This window comes from Pezoporus flaviventris, unplaced genomic scaffold (assembly GCF_033815535.1).
Source record: "Pezoporus flaviventris isolate CSIRO_AGI_PZ_B2104156 unplaced genomic scaffold, CSIRO_AGI_Pfla_v1 ptg000015l, whole genome shotgun sequence".
Lineage (NCBI taxonomy): Eukaryota > Metazoa > Chordata > Aves > Psittaciformes > Psittacidae > Pezoporus > Pezoporus flaviventris.
The window spans coordinates 26,099,810-26,119,350 of NW_026892563.1; the positions used below are offsets into that span (position 1 = coordinate 26,099,810).

Here is a 19,541-nt window from a genome sequence, read left to right on the forward strand (position 1 = left end):
CAAAAAAACCCTGTAATTGTGGTTTATCTTCTGTAACTGTGGATACTTCAGATATTGTTACTTATGATAAAGGCTGATGTATGCAGCTAGATCACTCTAAAATGTATTCAATTGCAATTCTTTTCAGGAGCTGGAATTGTTCTTTCCCTCCAGTGGAGGTCGTGGACCAGTCAACAGTGCAAAATTCACAAACTGTACTTGCTGCATTATTAAGCCTCATGCAGTTAGTGAAGGTAAGCAATGAAAATAGAGGAGGGGAAAGCAATCTGTGCTTCATTGTATCCATGATAATTCCTGCACCTTTTTTTGGGAGAATGAGACTGCAAAAGCACATGGTATATTTCATAGTACATACAAAAGCATGTGGATATATACCTTTAATATTTCTGCAATTCAGTTCCATGAAGAGTGGGTCACATGCTTTCCATGTGGATACTTGTTAATTTTAGAATAAGAAGGGTGAGGTGATACAAAAGGGGGATAAAAGTATACATGAGATTTGGTGAACCTTAATGTGACAGCTTACCATGTCCGTGCTCCTTTCTACCCAACACACTCCTCTGCTGGAGGTTAGCATCCTCAAGGCAGTCTGAAAGCAGAACACCTGGCCATATTGCAGGGCCTTCCACTCAGGCAGTAATACATTACATTGAAACGACTTACAAAGGGAGATTTTTACTGGTATGAATCTCATTCTGCTGAAAGTAGTGAGAATGGAAAAGTAGAAAAGGCTTGTTTATTCTGTAAAACTGAGTCAGAGACCTAAAGCATTTGTTGGCCTCCACGATGCTTTATGTGCTGGCAAATGCTCTGTGAGCTCACCATAGGAGTATCAGAAATGTTTAGTGCCCAGCTTTTACCGTACAAAAACAATCACACTTTGTGTCCTGTACTCAGGTGCAGGAGCATGTATGTGTAGGAGCAGTGAGTACAGTAAAATATTTTGGCTTTGGTACTGCAGGAACATTTTTGAGTGTAGAATAAATGTTGCCATGTGAGAACACTGAGATTTTTCTTAGTAAGATACAGAGCACACTGCAACATTTTAATCACTTCTCTGCTGATAGCTAACATGGAAACAGCAGAAGTGGCCATAGCAGTTTCCAGGCCTTTCACACCTCAAGTGGGATGTCTGGAAAGCTTGCTGAAAAAAACATGCTTTCATGAGAAAGAGTCTCATGCTCACTGCTGATAATATGTCTGTTATCTGTTTGAGGCCTTGCATGATTATCTGCTACTGGTAAATCTTTCATGCAGCAAAGAGGGAGTGATGTTTCTTTTACAAAAATATGGGCAGCAGCTAGGACTAAGATTTCACCTGTGTTTGCAGAGGACAAACCTTTTCTTGGAAAAATTGTTACAGTCCTTAATTTGACTGTGAAAATAACAAAGTGGATGTCTTGGGCTCTGCTTTGTTAAGATATAATTTCTATTGGGTATCAGGCCTCAGACGCGTATCTTATTGAGCTTAGGTTGTCTCTTCCCACTTTGAATCTTAATTTATTTATGTAGTTTTCATAGTGGCCTGTCTGTTACTTTCTTTCTGTTTTCTTGAACTTCTCAGAATTTTCCTGAATCACCAAAGGACAGTCTCTGGTTCCATTTGCATGCCTCTCTGGGAGTGTGAGTGTCTGGAGGAGGGGGGATTGGTGAGAGAGAAAGAGGTGTGGGTACAGAAAACCACTGTACACCCAGCTTTGCAATGTGAGTGCTAGAAAAACTGGACTAAAGTTGAGATCAATAACCACTATATAGTCCTCACTATATAGTCCTTCTCCTCACACCAGAGGGCTGGAAAGGCAGACCCAAGCTGCCAAACAGCAATTAAAATTTGAAAGGTGAAGTGTACCTTGTATGAGCATTCTCCATCCATACAGCTTTTACCTTGTATGAGCATTCTTCATCCATACAGCTTTTACCTTGTATGAGTGTTCTCCATCCATACAGCTTTTACCTTGTGAGAGCTTTCTCCATCCATACAGCTTTGATTACTACTTTCAACAGAATGGAAAAGTAAAACCTGAATATTCTAAATTAGCAAAGCGTTTTATCAATTTGCTGTGGTTTAACCCCTGCTGGCAACTAGGCATCACACAGCTGCTCACTCACTTCCCCACCAATGGGATGGGGGAGGGATTCAGAAGGGTAAAAGTGAGAAAACTTGTGGTTTGAGATAGAGGCATTTTAATAGGTAAAACAAAAGCTGCATGTATGAGCAAAACAAGGAATTAATTCACCACGTCTCATGGCAGGTTGGTGTTGAGCCATTTCCAGAAAAGCAGAGCTGCATCATATGTAATGGTGACTTGGGAAGACAAACACCATCACTCTGAACATCCCCATATTCTTTCTTCTTCCCCCAGCTTTACATGCTGAGCATGATGCCATACGGTCTGGAATACCCCTGTGGTCAGTTGGGTTCACCTGTCCTGTCTGTGTCCCCTCCCAGCTCCTTGTGCGCCACCAGCCACTTGTTGGTAGGGTGAGAGGCAGAAAAAGCCTTGGCTCTGTGTTAAGTACTGCTCAGCAGTAACTAAAACATTCCTGAATAATCAACACTGTTTTCAGCACAAAATGAAAACACAGCCCCATACTAGATACTATGAAGAAAATTAACTCTACCCCAGCCAAAACCATTGCGTAGTTTTAAATTAATATCAAGATTGATGGCATTCAGAGACTGGTTATGCTTTTACCTCAGTAAGCTCTCTTGTTCCTGTCTGTCTTCTCCAATGTTACTTTGAATGCTTCAAAAGCCAGAGGTACTGCAACTCTTAAAGAGGTTATGAGTCTGAGGTCTTGTAAAACTTTCTAGAAGTGTGGCTTCTGACAGGGAGCTGGGCTTAGGAAAAGGACGAGTCTGCAGTTTGACAGGAGGTGAATCTGCCACAAAGGCTGCAGGAACTCTCCAACATCAGCCCAGTGGGCCAGGAGTGTCACAAGGGAGAGGATTTGGCTTTCTTTGCCTGTCCTCTTCTGTTTTCCTTAATCTTTCTCATGTTCTACTTCAGCCTATTTTTGTAACGACAAAAATTTCACTGGGTGGCATCTCTTTTGTATGCTTGGTCTTCTTATAAAGTGCTTTGCATCATCACAGTTGAAAGAACCATGCACAACCGGGAGCTGTGCACTAGCTTTGCAACAGTTGTTTTGAAGTCTTAATTCTGAAATTACTCCTATGATTGAATTGCCTGTTTTAAAATTGAAGGAACATGGCCTTTGCTTGCTGAAGATTGTAAAGCTTTTAAAGTTTTGAACATGCTTTTTGGCAATGGCAGGTTGTCTCTATGGAAATGCCACCATTCCTCCATCCCTGTGCAGGTTACTTTGGAGTCCGGGACTGGTATGCTGAAACTGGGGGGACCGAACAATCTGCCCGCGAGAGCTCCAAGCTGCCCATTTGAAGCAGGAAGACAAGAAGGGAGAAGCCCTGCTATAGGGATTAGAGAGCAGAGACACGGCTGTGGAGTAGGCTGGCCCCGTGGATTTTGCATCTGTAGGCAGAAAGTTTGAGAAAGGAAGGGCTGACCTATTTGGGCTCAGTGCTCCATGATGGAGCTGGGGGGGGGGGGGTGGTGGTGGTGAGGGTGGTGCGGGGCTTGCTCATCTTGTCTCCATTTTAAGGGCTGTTAGCAACCAGTGATACTCCAGACATTCTGATTATATCAGCAACATCTCCTTTATCTCAGTTGAAGTAGGTGCTATAGCAACTAGTGAGTTGACCTTTTGGCAGAGTTGCATGTAGGAGGCTGTGTACATGGTCTTAAAAATAAGCAACTTGCTTACCCCCAGCAACAGTGCTTCTAGCTGTGGTTGTCCACCCTGTTTCTGGTGGGGAGACTGTATGTGGAAACAGCATCTGCAGAGGAAAGGAAATCCTGTGTGGCCATCAGTGTGAAAAGGTGGTTTGGCAAAGGCGTGGAGTAGAATTTATGTGGGTCAAAGCAGCAGAGCCTATTATGCATTGCAGATTTGATTTGTACTCCATAAATTTTCAATATCGAGTATCTAAAAATAAACCTCTTTGCCATTTCCAGTGTACTGCTGAGGCTTTGAACTTGATTAACTAATTACCATGAATATAATCTTCTTATTACACATTTACAATTATGTGAAGTTTCACTTGTGTACACTTATGTACACTTGTAAAGAGCTTTAGTCTTTATTTCTGCAGAAGCATTTGACCAAATTCATAATCTGAATTTTCCTTTCTGGTCTTTTTTTTTCCCCAGTGTTTCTTTTTCCGTCAGAGTCCATTGCATAACTGATTCTTAGAAGGAAAAATCTTCTATTTTTCTGTCCTGGAAGATGGTTGCTTTAACCATAGCCATAAGCTAGGAGGCTTTTCAGAAAGTTTACCTTGCTGTCAAGAGGCTGGATCTAATCTCTAGTTTACGCCGGTTAATTCTCACGGAGAGTGCTTTCTTAGAAACTGACTTTGATGACCATGGAGGGTTTATAGGGTTCCTATTCAGTGACAAAGCAGTGGAAAATCACTGCTGGTTTTATCTCTGGCCTTGCTGACCCACTCCTGACAGGCATACAGGAACATCTGTCACTAGGCTGCTGTAGATGTGCAGACTGACCACCTGCAGCAGGGACTAGTGTAGCGCTCTAGGGTACTGAAAGTGTCTGCCAGGCTGCAGAGGCACCCTGGAGCCTGATAAAGAGTGTCGGGGGAGTTACGTGAGGTTTCAATTCAGCTGTCAAAGGTGCTGGTAATGCTGAAGGGGTGGCGTCTCTGGTCCTTCACGATGTGTATTTATAAATGCCTCTTAAAAAAGTAAGGCAATAGCTATTTTGTCAGTCTGATGTTAGCATAATGTTTTCTGTGGAGGATCAGAGGTGGGAAAACAGCTGGGAAGGCCTTTGAAGGCTTTGTAGCCTGACACTCCAGATTAGACATCTTTAGCTCATTCTCCAGCAGCTCCTCCCAGTTGAGATGAAGCACTTCTGTGACTGACTGAGAAGTTGGCAGCAGTGAGGTGGTTGTATTTTAATTCTGAAGAAGGTTTGCACGAGCAGTCCAATTCCTCTTTACTGGGAGCTGGAAGAATGCAAAAGGAACTCCACGCAGAATTGTACTGACCAGGGGTGCTATGGGGAGCCACAATGTGGTTTGACCCTTCTAGAACCTGCCACACTTTTCAGTGTTTTTCAGCCTACTTCTTCTCTTCTCCTGAGACTAGTTTTCAGTCAAGGAGTATGGTAACTAGTAAGCATAGCTCTAGGGTTATATGGCTTAATTGTGTAATAATTTGAAAGTTTTAGTGTGGATCTGTGATCTGTAATCCTTGCTTCTTGTGCTTGAAGCTTCTAATAATTCAGATACAAGACCACTGTTGTGAAAACTTAGACATTCTTTTTTTCTTTTTTGTAATTGCCCTCATATTGTTAGATCTGGAGGTATTAGCAAAGGTGCTCAGAAGCCAAAATTGTAAATGCACCAAAATGGATGAACTTCAATTTAATGCCCTGAGGACAGTTATGACTCAACTGTTTTGTTGGCAGAAATAGCACCTTGTAGATCACGGGGCAGAATTAACTTTAATGTATTTACGTTTAACAGTTTAGTCATGTTTGCTGTAGGAATTAGAATTTGGTATTTCATGCCTGGTTTAAAGTTTCTTTGATGTGGCCTTTACTTAATTCCTTTGAAAAATGTGCAGGAAAAATTTATGAAAACAGTTACGATAGGAGTATAAATGCTGAGGTCAGAAGTGTATTATATTTTGCATTTTGTAAAAAGGTTACAGCACAGAGTTCCAAAGGTGAAATCCTGTTCTCCATTTCTGCACTCCCAAGCTGAAACATGGGTTCTCCTAGTGTCAGGGTTTTGCAAGAGAAATTTGAGGATAGAACTGTGCCATAAACTTGAAAGCAAAAATGCTAGTCAGGAATTCATTGGACCTGATGCCAATAAAAATGTCTGCCTGTTGATAAGGAAGCCTCTATGGTCTTCAGAGCTCTTAGGTGTCTGGCAACACAGACAGGTTTATTCTTCTGTGTGTTAAGCTTGAGATTTTGTTCTAACCTTTTTGGTAAATTATACCCTTGTTCCTCTTATGTAATTAAAAAAAATAAATAATTACTGTGCTGTCTTTCATAGTATTCTTCAATTAGAATTTAAGTTTCATAGAAAACAGAGCAGGAGTGGGCTCTTTCTAAGTGGAAAAGGGATTCTGTGGAAATATGGTTTTAGACCTGTTCTGAGTAGATAATGTCACAGAGCTCTCCTATCTTAACATAGTGGACATCTTTAGAAAGTCATAAGTCTTTATATTGATTCACAAAATGCTGCATGAGAAGTAACCATAAGAATCATATTTCCTTATTTGCTTTAGAAAAAAAATTGAGAGAGTAATTCCTTGCTCCAAAGACAAACCTAACTTGGACAAAAAAGATACCAAGGACAGTAGCTCAGTCTCAAGCAGGTACAGACAGAGGTTTACTTATGAAGCATCTCAAGTGAAGTCACTTTATAAGAGAGGGTGGGGAAAGAAGTATTTTAGAGAGTGGGAATCCAGCTTTGTGGTAGATTCTGTGTCTGGCTGCAAACAGCTGAAGAACTGTTTCTGACATGCAATATACTTCTTGCTCTTTGAAAGAGAGAAGAACACTTCCACACCACTGAGAAAATGCTCAGTTCACCTCTGTATTATGCTTAGTTAAATGTGTGTGGTTAGGAAATGAAATAAGCTGGAAGGAAAAAGAAGATGGGATAGAAGAGGTGGAAATTGTCATTATTTTCATGACTAGGTATCTATCTATATTTTTTTATCCAGATGTATTCATTAGATAAGATTTATAAAAATTGTAAACGACTCTGGAAATTGTTTCTTCCCACCCCCTGTGTTTTTAGACATAGGTTTGAGTAACTCATGATTTTTATTTTCAGGACACTTAGAAGTAGAACAGAGTTTTCAGAAAGCTGTTTTCTCATGCATGACTTAAAAAAAGGGGGATGCAATTTTCTCATAAGTAATATGAAATTATATCTTCTGTTTGTGATAAGTATGCATAATAGAAAGGTGAAGTGCAGATGCTCTGGACTTCTCGGTGTAGGCAGAACCTTTCTTGTCTACAAGGTTGAGTGCAGGGTTCATCTGTGATGGCCTTGTAGAAGACGAGTAGAAGTCTAAAATAGATAACTATTTGAAGATAGAACATGGAAATGAAAAAAAGGTGGGATGAAGGCAATCCTTGTAGATACTTCAATGAAGTACAGTGGATCGTGCAAGATCTGACCTCTGGATATTCCCGCAAGCAGTGTGGCTGTCTTAGAACTGCAGTCATGTGAAACTTACCTAGTAAAGCACAATGCTTTCATATACAGGCTTTTTTGGTGTGGGATTTTTTGGTTTTTTTTTTTTGTTTTTTTTTAATGGATATACCCAGACAGAAGACATATTTATGCAAAATTAAATGCACTTCATTTCTTATGTTTTCCTTGAATATATTATATATAGCATGTTGAAGTGTTGGGTGGTGTCTGGTGGAACCGGGGATTTCTTTTTAGAGAAGCTAGGAAAAAGTGGTTAAAATAAAAGCAACCTACTTTAACACTTTACCAGCGTTTTCTAGAAAAAACATTAGCTTCCATGAGAAGCGTGTTTTTAATTCTGTGCTGTAGTTGTAAAATGATGGAAATTCTTTGCTTGGAGTGTTTGTTTTTGAAACCAAGCCTGTGTTGTTTCTTGATTTAAGTTTGAGTTGGCTTGGCATTGTCTTCCCGACTTAGACTGACTTTGGATTTCAGTGGCTAGTGGGGAAGTGACATTTATTTCTTCTGACATTTGGAAAATGTATTTTACATCTCAACTGCTTAAGATATAGGGGGAGATGAACTGAATCTGGAAATTCATTAGAAGGAAGAGGAGGAAGTATAATTTAGAAAAGAAAAAAAAAAAAAAAGATCAAATGCACAGCCAATCCTTGCTGAAGATCCAGTGTCTTCCTACTACTGGAAAGAGATTATTTCCCAAGAGGTTTCAGCAGATTTATATTAGTGGTGCTCATGTTGTTGAAAATAGTCTCTGTGCAGGGATGATGGTGTTAACATTAAAGAAAAAAAAACACAAAAAAAACAACAAAAGGGCATTAGGAATGAGTGTTTATTGCTGCATTTTGGGATTTCATTCTAAAAGTTAATTCCCAGACAGATCTGAGGAATTTCATGCTAATGAAGCTTCTCTCATACCAGGAAAACTGATGAACCGAGAATCTATAACTGTATTTAAACCATTTAGTGACATGATGGACATTTACCAGCATCTCTTTTCTGAAAGAAACTACACTTTGCTGATCTCTGAACTCTCCAAGTGTACTTTCCATAAAGGAAAGTGAAACAGAGCCAGATAGTCTAATTCTCTTGAACATCAGTGCCTTCATCAAAGTCCCTTGCAGTTAGAAAACCAAAGATTTCCTTTATTGAAGTAATTCTTATGTTTAGATCGGTGCAGCATAGGCATCTGCATAGTTTTAAATGTTTTTCTGAAGTCTGGACTCCAGTCCATGAGCATGTCAAATTAAAAGGGCTTTGCAAGTGAAGGCTTGGCACCCATCTCTGGGCCAGTTCTTGTCAATATTGTCAGTAATGACAGACGAGGAAGAACAGTGCAGTGTTTGCAAACGGTAGCAAGTGCCTACTACAGTTTTGGAGAATGTGATTAAAACTGAGAACATTCCTAATGAACTGCAGAAATGAAGCAAAGTGAAGAAGATGAAACTGAGTATAAAAAACTGCGCAGCACTACTATGGAGGGCTGGAAATAATGCACAAATATAAAATAGAGAAGAACTGGAAGGGTATCTGTACAGAAATGGTTGGAGTAGTGATATATCATAAGTACAGTCACTGTTCACAATGTTGGACACGCTCTGTTTAGTGGGGTTTTTATCAGTAACTAGTTCTGTTCAGTGCTGGTGAGAACCCAACTTGTGTACTATGTCCAGTGTCTGGGCACTGTTTAAAAAATAACATAATCAACTGAGAGCAAAAAGAATAATGGATTTAGCTGATGAAAACGTGATGAAAACTTTAAAGGTTTAATTTATTTAACCTGTGATGGAGAAGACAGTGTTATACAGATTTCTGTATGTAAATTTGGAAAATACATGCATATTTACTAATTTTGATGAAAGAAGATTTCATCTAATCACTAAGGAAATCTTCAAAGTATAGTCTGTCCTGAGTATCTGCGGATGTAATGGAACCTTTGTTACCAGAAGTTTTTGAGTGTTTTAGGAAAATTTAAATAATGCAGCCATGTATAGTCTTAACTTCACTGTACCTTGGAGCAAAAGATAAATATCTTGAAGTCTCTTCTCTTACTGCCCTTTTCAGATCAGAATGTAAGGAGAAAGGCAAGGTATTTGGGCTGAAAAGAGCCAACACACAGATGTAGTAATATGTGATAGTCTTTTGCCAAGTTGAAAATAAATGATAGATCTTACAGTATATTTACTATTGATTTAGGGCAGTGAGTTGGCAAACCTTCCACAGGAAATGGAATATAAAATTAGTAAAGGCTGGAGCAGGTGATAGGGGATTTCATGAGGGTTTTAACCTCCAAAGTTAATTGACAGTGCAATAGTAGATTAAAAATCTTGTTTATAATTATGAGCTAATGCACACTAATTATGGGCTAATGCATGCTAATTATGCAAAGGCATAATTTTAACCACATCCTCTCTGTAACTGTAACCATTCATGAAAAGTCCGATGCTCACTATTCAGTAGGGATAACAAAAAAATAAATAAATAAAATTAGTAAGCATATGAATGGTTTGAATTATAGTACTGAATGCCATCATCTAATCCAGTGGTACAGCCTCAACTAAAGTTTCACATTTAGTTTTGTTGACACTCAAGAAATAAGCAAGAATAAATGAAAATTTTATAGCTGTAGAAACACTTCCTTAGTGATTGACCATAATCTTCTGAAGTGGAGAAAAAAATATTCAGAGTGGATTTGTTGAAGGAATACAAAATAACTAATATCTCAAAATAAAGAAATTAAAATAAAAACCAACTTGGTATTTCTTCTTAATACAAGAACGAGGAAAGACAAAACCCTGAGTTTTTGATTTGGGGGTTTTGGGGATTTTTTTGGTAAATATGCAACCATCAGTTTGAGTTCAGCATAACTGTTGCAGAGGTATTAATCTTTCCTTCTTAGTCTTTCTTTCTTCACGTTCCCTTCTTAGATAGCACATACTGTATGACCAAATTGGTATATATTTTCTGTAGCCTGGCTCTGATCTTTGACTTGAATTTCTGCATGAGTTTTTGTATATGAATTTTAAGTGACTGTTCCCATCTGTTCCCATGCAAGAATTCCACAAATACCTTTTTTTTTTTCCTACAGATTTTCATCATTCTGAGTCTTAATGCCCCATTTGACATTCACAAGTGTGGTCTTGCCTTGTTCAGAAAGTTGCAGCTAGGATTAAGTTTTTGAACCTTTCACCCCCTTTGAATCTTTCTGTTGGCTCCCATTCTGAGTCACATCAGATGCTCATCCCCTAAGATTTACTGTCTGTATGCATAATTTTTCTTGTGCGAGCAAAATGCTAACTTACGTTTTCCAGGAAAGCTGTGGTCGTGTCTTTTATCTTTGCCCTTTTAGTATTTTCAGATGAGTACTGTTAGTAAAGATTTACATCAGTGCTGCAGTATAGAGCGCTCCATAAACAGAGTTCTCCATAAATATCTGTAAAGCTGCCCTTTAAATTTCTTGAGTTTCTTTAATACAATGCCTAGAGAGAAGTGAGGAATGATGGAAAATCTTGGATTCTATCACTATGAACAATATTCCCTCATAATTTCTTCACGTTTGTCTTTACCGTCTGTCTTTATCCACTTGGCTTTATTTCTTGCTTGTGGTTAGCATGGGTAGCTTTTAAGCTCCCCTTCTCCTCTCTGTTGGCCCAGTGTACATCACTAAGGAGACCCTCTGTGACTCACTTGCTGCTCCAGAGTACAAATACAAAAATGACTGGATACGTTTTTCATACAGTAGGCAGTGAGACTGGAAGATCAGTAGCTGCAGATTATAACTATGGCCATACTTTTGGCCAGTGTAGAAATGGTGTGTTTATGTTGCATAGTAAGAATGCCTGGAGTTGTTTTATTACTAAGTAGAAAAAGCAAAAGAGAAGAGATAGAGAAACCCTGTTCTTCAGGGGATAGGTTGACCAACTGGTAGGAAGAAGTGCACTATTTAAGAACAACATCTGTCAGCTTCTTACTGCACAGTGTTTTGCAATGTTTTCTGAAGCAAAGATTAGTGAGAACTTCAGCAGAAATATATTGCAGAAGGGCCCCGCTCTCAATCCCACTCTTTGCTCTTCTGGAATTCAAAAAGGATTTTGCTTGAAATCATACCTGATCATGATTCTCTGGAGTTCTGGGACAGGACTGTAACACTTGGAAGTAAGGAGGCAGGTGATTTCAGTATCTGCAAAATTTAATTTTAAAATGTCAAAAATAGACATGAAATGAAATTGCTATTTATAGTTAGTGCTACTTTATGCATCTGTTGCTGGTTACTTCTAGAAATATGTTACTGAGTTAGGTGGTTCATTGATCTGATCAGTCATGGCAGTCTGTATATTCCTGTCAAAAAAACTGGTTGTTGTTCCAGAGGAATTAATTTTATTCATTGGAAAGGTATTCAAAAAATGATATATAAAGGTTAAAATGAGGGAGCTAGTTCTTGACTTTGAAGGCAGTTTTGTGTCTTGCTTAATATGCTTTTAACAGTGGAATGGTTAAATTGGGAAATAGGCCAAGAACAAAGGGAATAGAATGTAACATCCTTAGTTGTAGAGCTGGTGGGTTGTAGTGCGCTGGGACTGGCAGGTCCTGGCAACATAACTGTTACCTCCATTAATTAAAGTGCTGTTAGGTTAAAAGTGACTTTCATGAGCTGTTTGATTTCCTTCCAATCCATAATTCTGCAAACAGTTGTAACATTATCGGTGTGATGTCTTCCCTGCTGCTTTCTGCTTCTTAGTGAAGGACAATTTTCAAATACTGTGTGTTGTAAAGCAACAAACTGTAGACGTTCAGTGTAACTGAGGAGGTCTTGGTGCCTTATCATTTTAGCTGATAAAAATGTGTTGGAAAATTATCCGTCCTGCATTAGGTGCGTAGTAACATAATAATGCTGCCTAGGAGACATAAAGCTTGTGCCCGCGCGCTCTTTCTCTCTCTCTCTCTCTCACTCTCATATTTGTTAGGATTAGTATTAAATTCCCCCAGTTGTATTTAGTAATGCTTGTGATTCTTTTGTGCTTTGTGACTGAAAATTCATCATAACTGGAGTTAATCTCTAGCTTTGATTTGGATTCTTACAGTAATCACATTTTAAGCATGTGCTGGCCCTGTTTGAAGGGTCCTTAAAAAGTTGGTGCTTTACCACAGATTTGGATTTTAAAGTGGCAAACAAATTGTTTAAAGCTGTTGAAATAGCAGTCTATCTAATTAGTTCTTCTTTTCCTCAGCCTTATCTGCCTACAGAGGAAAGGACACGTCCTAATTCAGTCATGCAACTGGCTGAAAGCTTGAAGCAGATCCCAAGCTGAGCCTTGAGCTTCTACTGTTCTGTTGCTTGGGGATTGCCTCTGTGCCTTCTATTTCTATTTTGGTTCAGGTAGAATTTGAAAGGAAAGTGTCCTTAGGAGAAGTGATATGTGTATTGCCTAAACTGGGACAAGGGAGGCCAAGTCACTGGCTTTGTAGATCTGTACTGCCTGGCAACTTGCTTACCCTCTTGTGCTTCAGTTTCCACATTTGGAAAGCTGGCTTAATATCCTGCTTTGCAAACATAAATGAGATGACATGCCTCTTCCTCACAGTACTTGGAAGTTTTTTGGCAAGGCATCTATCTGTGTACAGTGCTGACAATAGTTCCTTTGCTTAAGCTTTCTGGGTGTTGCAGTTGTGGGCAATCTCCCTGGAGCAACAAGGTATTGTGTTGCTCTGATGAATGAGAATGAACTCAGGAATACGATGTTGAGGAAAATCTTGATAGGTTTATCACAACTAATTATTAAAGGAACCTTGCATTAAAGACCTTTATGCAAAATTTTATGCATCCTACTTCGTTTTCTATCATGAAAGGAGCCTGTCTTCTCTCTGCAGAGAAGAAAACTCTTAATGACTTCAGTAGAGACATGGTGCAGAAAGCTGAATATTTGAGTCCCCCTTCATTTTTCTCAAGCACTGATTTTGCTAATGGCTGGTAAAACTGCTGAGGACAAGAGTTCTGTAAAAAGCAGATCCATAGAATCTAGGGCCCAATACCTGATTTGTTTTAGTTAGATGTTTGCTGGCTGTGAAAGCTATTAGAGTGTCCTGTTCTTACCTGTTGAAGTGTAAAATGGAGTTTGGGCAGAGCAGCTTTTTCATACCTTTCTCATAGCCTTGTCCCTGCAAGCAGCAATCGCTGTTTGTCTGCCAGTGCCCTTTCTTCATCTTTGTTGGTTTCTGGTGAAGCAGTGGCTGTTGGCTGGATTATTTGCTCTGAAGATCAAGAATAAGGAAATGTTTATGCTCTGTCACAGAGATTTATTCATTTATTTATTTCCTGAATGATCCCCAGCCAGTGACTTAATCTTCTTATAAACTGGCCATTCATCTCTGAAGTCAAGACTGTAGGCTCACTGCCTCAGTCTGTGAGCAGATCTGTGTGTAAGCATCTGAGCTGCTCAGCAGTTCCAGTAGTGAGGACAAAAAGAAACTAGAGGTCTGATTTCTCTTTCGGATGTGGTCTTCTATTTTCTGGGCAAACTTGTCCAAGCCCCTTTGTTTTCTTGCTGCCAGGATTTTTTTTTCACCTTGAAAAAATGTGGAATTTTATTCACCAGTTTCACAGAAGTGTTATAAGAAAACTTATCAGGGCTAGTGGGCCGTGTTGTAACAGCATAATGGGACAGGAACTGCCCCTGCCATGCAGCAAGAGCTGCATGGCCATGGTATGTATCAAAATAACTGTTTTTCCTTTAGTAGTTTGAAGATTTTGGAAGACGTATGCACTGGTTTATATGGGGAGATTTTTCTACGTAAATCTTAATGTGAAAATACAGTGGGGGATACTTCAGGGATAGGTTTTTTTGTTTTCATTAGTAAATACAATTTTTGAAAGCCCTCCAGCTATCTGTCTCATTTACTCAGAGCTTCCACTGATCTTTTAATGTCATAGGAAACTCACCAATCCTACGACATTCTGGGCTGTCATCAAAAGGAGTGTGACCAGCAGGTCGAAGGAGGTGATCCTGCCCCTCTACTCTGCTCTCGTGAGACCTCACTTGGATAATTGGGTACAATTCTGGTGTCCTCAACATAAAAAGGACATGGAACTGTTGGAACAAGTCCAGAGGAGGGCCACGAGGATGATCAGGGGACTGGAGCACCTCCCGTATGAAGACAGGCTGAGAAAGTTGTGTCTGTTCAGCCTGGAGAAGAGAAGGCTGCGTGGAGACCTCATAGCAGCCTTCCAGTATCTGAAGTGGGCCTATAAGGATGCTAGAGAAGGACTCTTCATTAGGGACTGGAGTGATAGGACAAGGGGTAATGGGTTAAAACTTAAACAGGGGAAGTTTAGACTGGACATAAGGAGAAAGGTCTTTCCTGTGAGGGTGGTGAGGCACTGGAATGGGTTGCCTAGGGAAGTTGTGAATGCTCCGTCCCTGGCAGTGTTCAAGACCAGGTTGGACAGAGCCTTGGGTGATATGGTTTAGTGTGAGGTGTCCCTGCCCATGGCAGGGAGGTTGGAACTAGATGATCTTAAGGTCCATTCCAACCCCAACTAGTCTATGATTCTATGACAGATGTTAGCATACTGTACAATTCAAGGTCTTGAGCATGCTAGAACCTAGATGCTAACTTTGGTTATATTCTCATTTACTAAATTTATGCAGTGCTAAAATATCCTGCTGTTTAAAGACTAGTTAATAAAAGGATTTAATGACCAGGAGTCAAAGCGTGCTGTTGTCATTCGTTACAGGGTATTCTTCAATACCCTATAATTTCTGTCACTCCATAAACCTATCACATTCTGTTCTAAATAAATGTCCAGGAATTTGTAGTTTCTTACAAACTGTACTAGAGGACAGGCATTTACATTCTATAAATATGGTGATTCTATGAAATTCACTCACACAGTGTACTGTGCTTGGCTGACAGTCTTCAAACTGGACTAACCTTGTAAGCACAGGCAAATCTAAAATACACATTCAGTGGAAAATCAATGGTTCTTGTTCTCAGAAGTTTAGTGCGGTTTTTCTTACAATGTCATTCAGTCTTTGAAGATGCATTCTGGAGAGAGTAGAGCAAGCAGTGCAGTCAGTAATAGCATATTTGAGAGCTATAACCTTAGAAACACTAGCTTATTTTGCACTGATTTTTTTTTCCCCCACAGAGCACATTAATTTTTGTGCTGGTTTATTGACAATTTTTATTAGCATCCTACATTGTTTCTAGATTAAAGTAAGACCCCTGCTCTGGTGAACTTTGTATTAAAAAAAAAAAAATCAAGGCAAAATAGGCAGCCTGTGTCCTGAATTGTTTACTGTATAAGCATCAGTGTCGCCAGTGGAACTTCATTAAAAATAGAAATCTTGATCTTGCAGTAACTGGGTGTTTTGCAGTTGGACTGAGAAAAGCAAAGGCTTCACTTATTAACTTTTTTTAGGTAGAGATTCTTTTCAGCTGCATGGAATTTAGTTGTTGAACCATCAACATATATCCCTATACAGGATATAGAGTATATGAACTTAGCTCTGCTCTCTGCTTCCTCTCACATCATGGCACGCTTTTGAAAGTAATATGTTGACATAAATGCCTTCTAGTTGTAAATTACGCTTTTTAAAATGGGATACTGTCTTATCTATGTTTCTTCAGGGCTAGCTGGAAAGATTATAAAAGCCATCATCAATGAAGGATTTCAGATCTCAGCTCTGCAGATGGTGGGTTTCCTTTTGTGTATGTTTTTCTGATAAACAGAAGTTGGAGAAGTGCTGTACGTGCTTCACAGCAACACATAGGTGTCTTCCTGCAATATAAAACTTTTGTGCAGACTGTGTAGCAATGTCTTGGGATCAGCATTGTCCTTGTGATATTAGTGTTTTATTATTGAATTGATCAGCTGCTCTGTTTCCTGTTGCTGGGTGACCTTGAGGCAAGATACTTTAGCCCTGTGTATCTTAGTTTTCCTATAATTAGAAGTGGGGTAATTATTTTTGTCTATTCAGAAGCAATTTGAGATATCTTTACAAGATTTTACAAAATTAATCCAAGATTAAATAAAAGATAGTTAATATTCTCCCTTAATTTTTCGTAATATATATTTATTGTGATTTTGGGGAAGGTTTTAAAAGATACTTAAAAGATTTTTGACACCCCAAACACACTCAACAGTTAAAGGAAGTTGGCACAGAGATTGTTCCCAAGAGTAGTCCTGTATTTTGATTTTTGTGGAAGTCTCGGGATCTGAAATCCCCCTGTGACCCAAATCCCCACCACAGATGAAGAATAGACCCTTTCCTTTACTATGCAACAAACAGATCCTCTTGCATGTCTTAGTGGCATCAGCCAACACTACATTGTCTACTTATATTTAAGGTGGAAGAAGATACTGTCTGCTGTGTTGTCAGATCCTCTTGCATGTCTTAGTGGCATCAGCCAACACTACATTGTCTACTTATATTTAAGGTGGAAGAAGATACTGTCTGCTGTGTTGTCTGTGGTGTCATTTGCTATGTTGTTGACAAACTTCATATTGTAGCTGTAAACCCATTCCTTTTGCATATTAAAACTTAAAAGTGTATTCTGAATGTTTGCTGGTTAAGAAGGGGTATGTGTCTGTGTTTTGTTATTGTTTAAGGCAGACTGGCTAACATTTTTGTTTTCTTAGTTCAATATGGAACGTGCAAATGTGGAAGAATTTTACGAGGTTTACAAAGGTGTCGTCTCTGAATACATGGTAAGCATAAGGTTGAGAAGAATGTGTTTAAAATAAGAAAAAATAAGGAAATGGTCCTTTTTTGGGCTGGGGAGAGGATGTATTTTATGGACCTGGTATTGACTGGTTCTAATTTGTTCTCAAATAAACTAACTCATCTTGAAAATTGTGCTATCTGTGTTGTAAGAAAGGAGATCTCTTGTGAAAATTCTTCCGCCAAGGAATTTGTAAAATGCAACAGAATGAAGTCCTTCCCCCCTTGGATAAGTTATTTTATTGTAGTAGAGCTATGAGAGTGTGTCACTTCTGTACCTTCATTTGACTTGATATTACAGTTGTGGCTTTGACCAGAATATAGATTTATTATTTTGTTTACAATGGGGCTACTATATTTGAATGCTTTCCTGATGGCATTTTTTAGCTATTAAGTTTATTGATCTGAATTCTGTAGATCTTCAGAAAATTTGAGAAGTTTAAGATATGCTGTAATACAAATGCATGTCTAAGACTCTATATATTATTATGTCTTGTTGTACTGTCACATAGAACTTCCTGACTGCAGGCAGAACAAAACAAATACACGATGACAAGCTTGCATTTCTATATAACTGTCTATCAGAGAATTTTGGTTCATTTTAGAAATAGTAATAAGTTTACCTTTACTGCTGTCATGTACTATGCAGGTTATCCTTAATTTTTAAATGGTTAAGTTTTTAAATGTTTTCTACACAGTTACTAATATTGCTTTAGTTGCTAATATTACTCTGATCATGACATTTTTGTTCCCTCTCCCCTCCCTCTGTATAAATGTTTAGTCTAACTTCAACAGGGTCTGTGGAATTGTCTTTAAATTGTTAGTTCACTCTCAGATTGGGGAATACTCTTAAAGTCTCCTCTGATAATACTGGTTTTGGCAAGGATCAAAGGAAGATTTGACAGACAGACTTATGGGTATGTGGCAGAACTCAAATATGGTGATACCTGACCAGTATTTCAGGGCCTGAGGAATTCTGGTACTGCAAAATTCTCTGCTTTGAACCAAATCGGAAATGCTGTATCATCTTCTGCAACTCTTGTACAGCCTCTGACCCCCTAATAAGTTGCAAATTTTAGTTATATAATTTAATTAGAGAGTTACTCAGAAGGTAAGGTGACATTTAAACAGGGTAAGTCAATAAAGCAGATACGTTGCAGATGGAATTTGAAGAAAAGTGAGAATCTAGGGCTCTGTCCTGCAAGCCATATGAGCTGGATGCACTCAGTTGAAATGAAATTAATATCTCCGTGCATTCAGGATATCTGTGAAACAGGAAAACGTGGGAAAGCTAATGATGATGGCAACAGAATCCAGAGAAGGCACATATGGAAACAGAGATAGATACTGTCAGTGCAGGCCAAATAGGAAGAAATATGTTGCGAAATAGGATATTGAATAAAGAATATGACCTCTTATATCTGTGACTCAGAACCATCTGTTTTGATCTGAATTTTATTTATCATTTGAAAATAACTTGGTGCAGAAGGTACTTGGCATCCAGAAATCCTTTTCAAAAACTATACTCTCCTTTCTTCTGGTGAAGTCAATCAGATAAAGGCTTTGTGTTTTATATAAAGCATTTCTCTGTGAAAAGAGAAAGCTCAACAACTGCCCAAAATGTTAGCTGTGTTGGTATCTCCTGCATGAAATTTTGCATACTATTGATTAGGTTTTATGCTGTTTTGCATTCTATTTCCCACTGTAGCCAGAATAGAAAATGGAGAAAAAAGGAGGAACATTCTTTTGGGTCAGCTCAGAATCTAAGTTGTTAATCAAAAGTGTTCGAGCTTGATCCAGCTCCAGGAACTGCTCTGATTGACCACAAACCACGTTATTTGGTGGATAAACTATTTGCTAAAGAAAACTTGATTTAGCTGTAACTGGGAGTCTTACCGAAGAAACAGTGTCTGCTCTTTAAATTCAACTCTGGACTCAGTGAGACTGCATAAGGTAGTTCAAGCTTTCCTCACATCGTACTGCTTGTCTCTGAGCCGTAGTTGATGGCAGCTGCTCTTGACTCATCAGCTTTCTGTTGTAATGAAGGAGTCAGGAGTAACTTGGCTCATGTTGTTTGCAGTTGCAGGTGGGATGTCAGTGCTGATACAGAAACAATAGAAAAGGGAGAAACAAGAGAAAAAAAACAACCTACATTTTGCAGGGAGGAATTCAGTTGATTCAATTAAAGTTAAAAGCATGGTTTTTCTCCACTTTCCTGTTAATAGTTATTTAGATGACAGAATTCAATGAAGCTGTACAGAGTAGTGAGTTTGTGGCAATTTATTGTTTCTGAATAGAATGAAATATATTGCCCACTGACCTTTGTTAAAAAGAATCTGCTGGTGATAAGACAGTTTTGTCATAAAATATTTATTCCTATTATAGACCATGAAACTAGTCTGCACTCCTTCCATGCCTTCTCAGGAATGCTTCTACCTTACATTTTGTAGGATCAGGTTAATGATAGAGGCACTTGGCTAATATACTGTTCTCCTTACTTTAAGTGGGGAGACTAAGCCCATGCTTTCAGCATGGAA

The 19,541-nt window shown here is 38.9% G+C and overlaps 1 protein-coding gene across 1 annotated transcript in view; it reads left to right on the forward strand.

The window, feature by feature from the left end:
* The window catches only part of NME7 (NME/NM23 family member 7), a 74,344-nt gene that overhangs the window by 17,735 nt on the left and 37,068 nt on the right, over nt 1-19,541 (forward strand). The window contains exons 6-8 of the mRNA XM_061453856.1: nt 128-233; nt 15,911-15,975; nt 16,923-16,991. Coding sequence (XP_061309840.1) covers nt 128-233; nt 15,911-15,975; nt 16,923-16,991 — 240 coding nt within the window. The remainder of the gene's footprint in view (nt 1-127; nt 234-15,910; nt 15,976-16,922; nt 16,992-19,541) is intronic.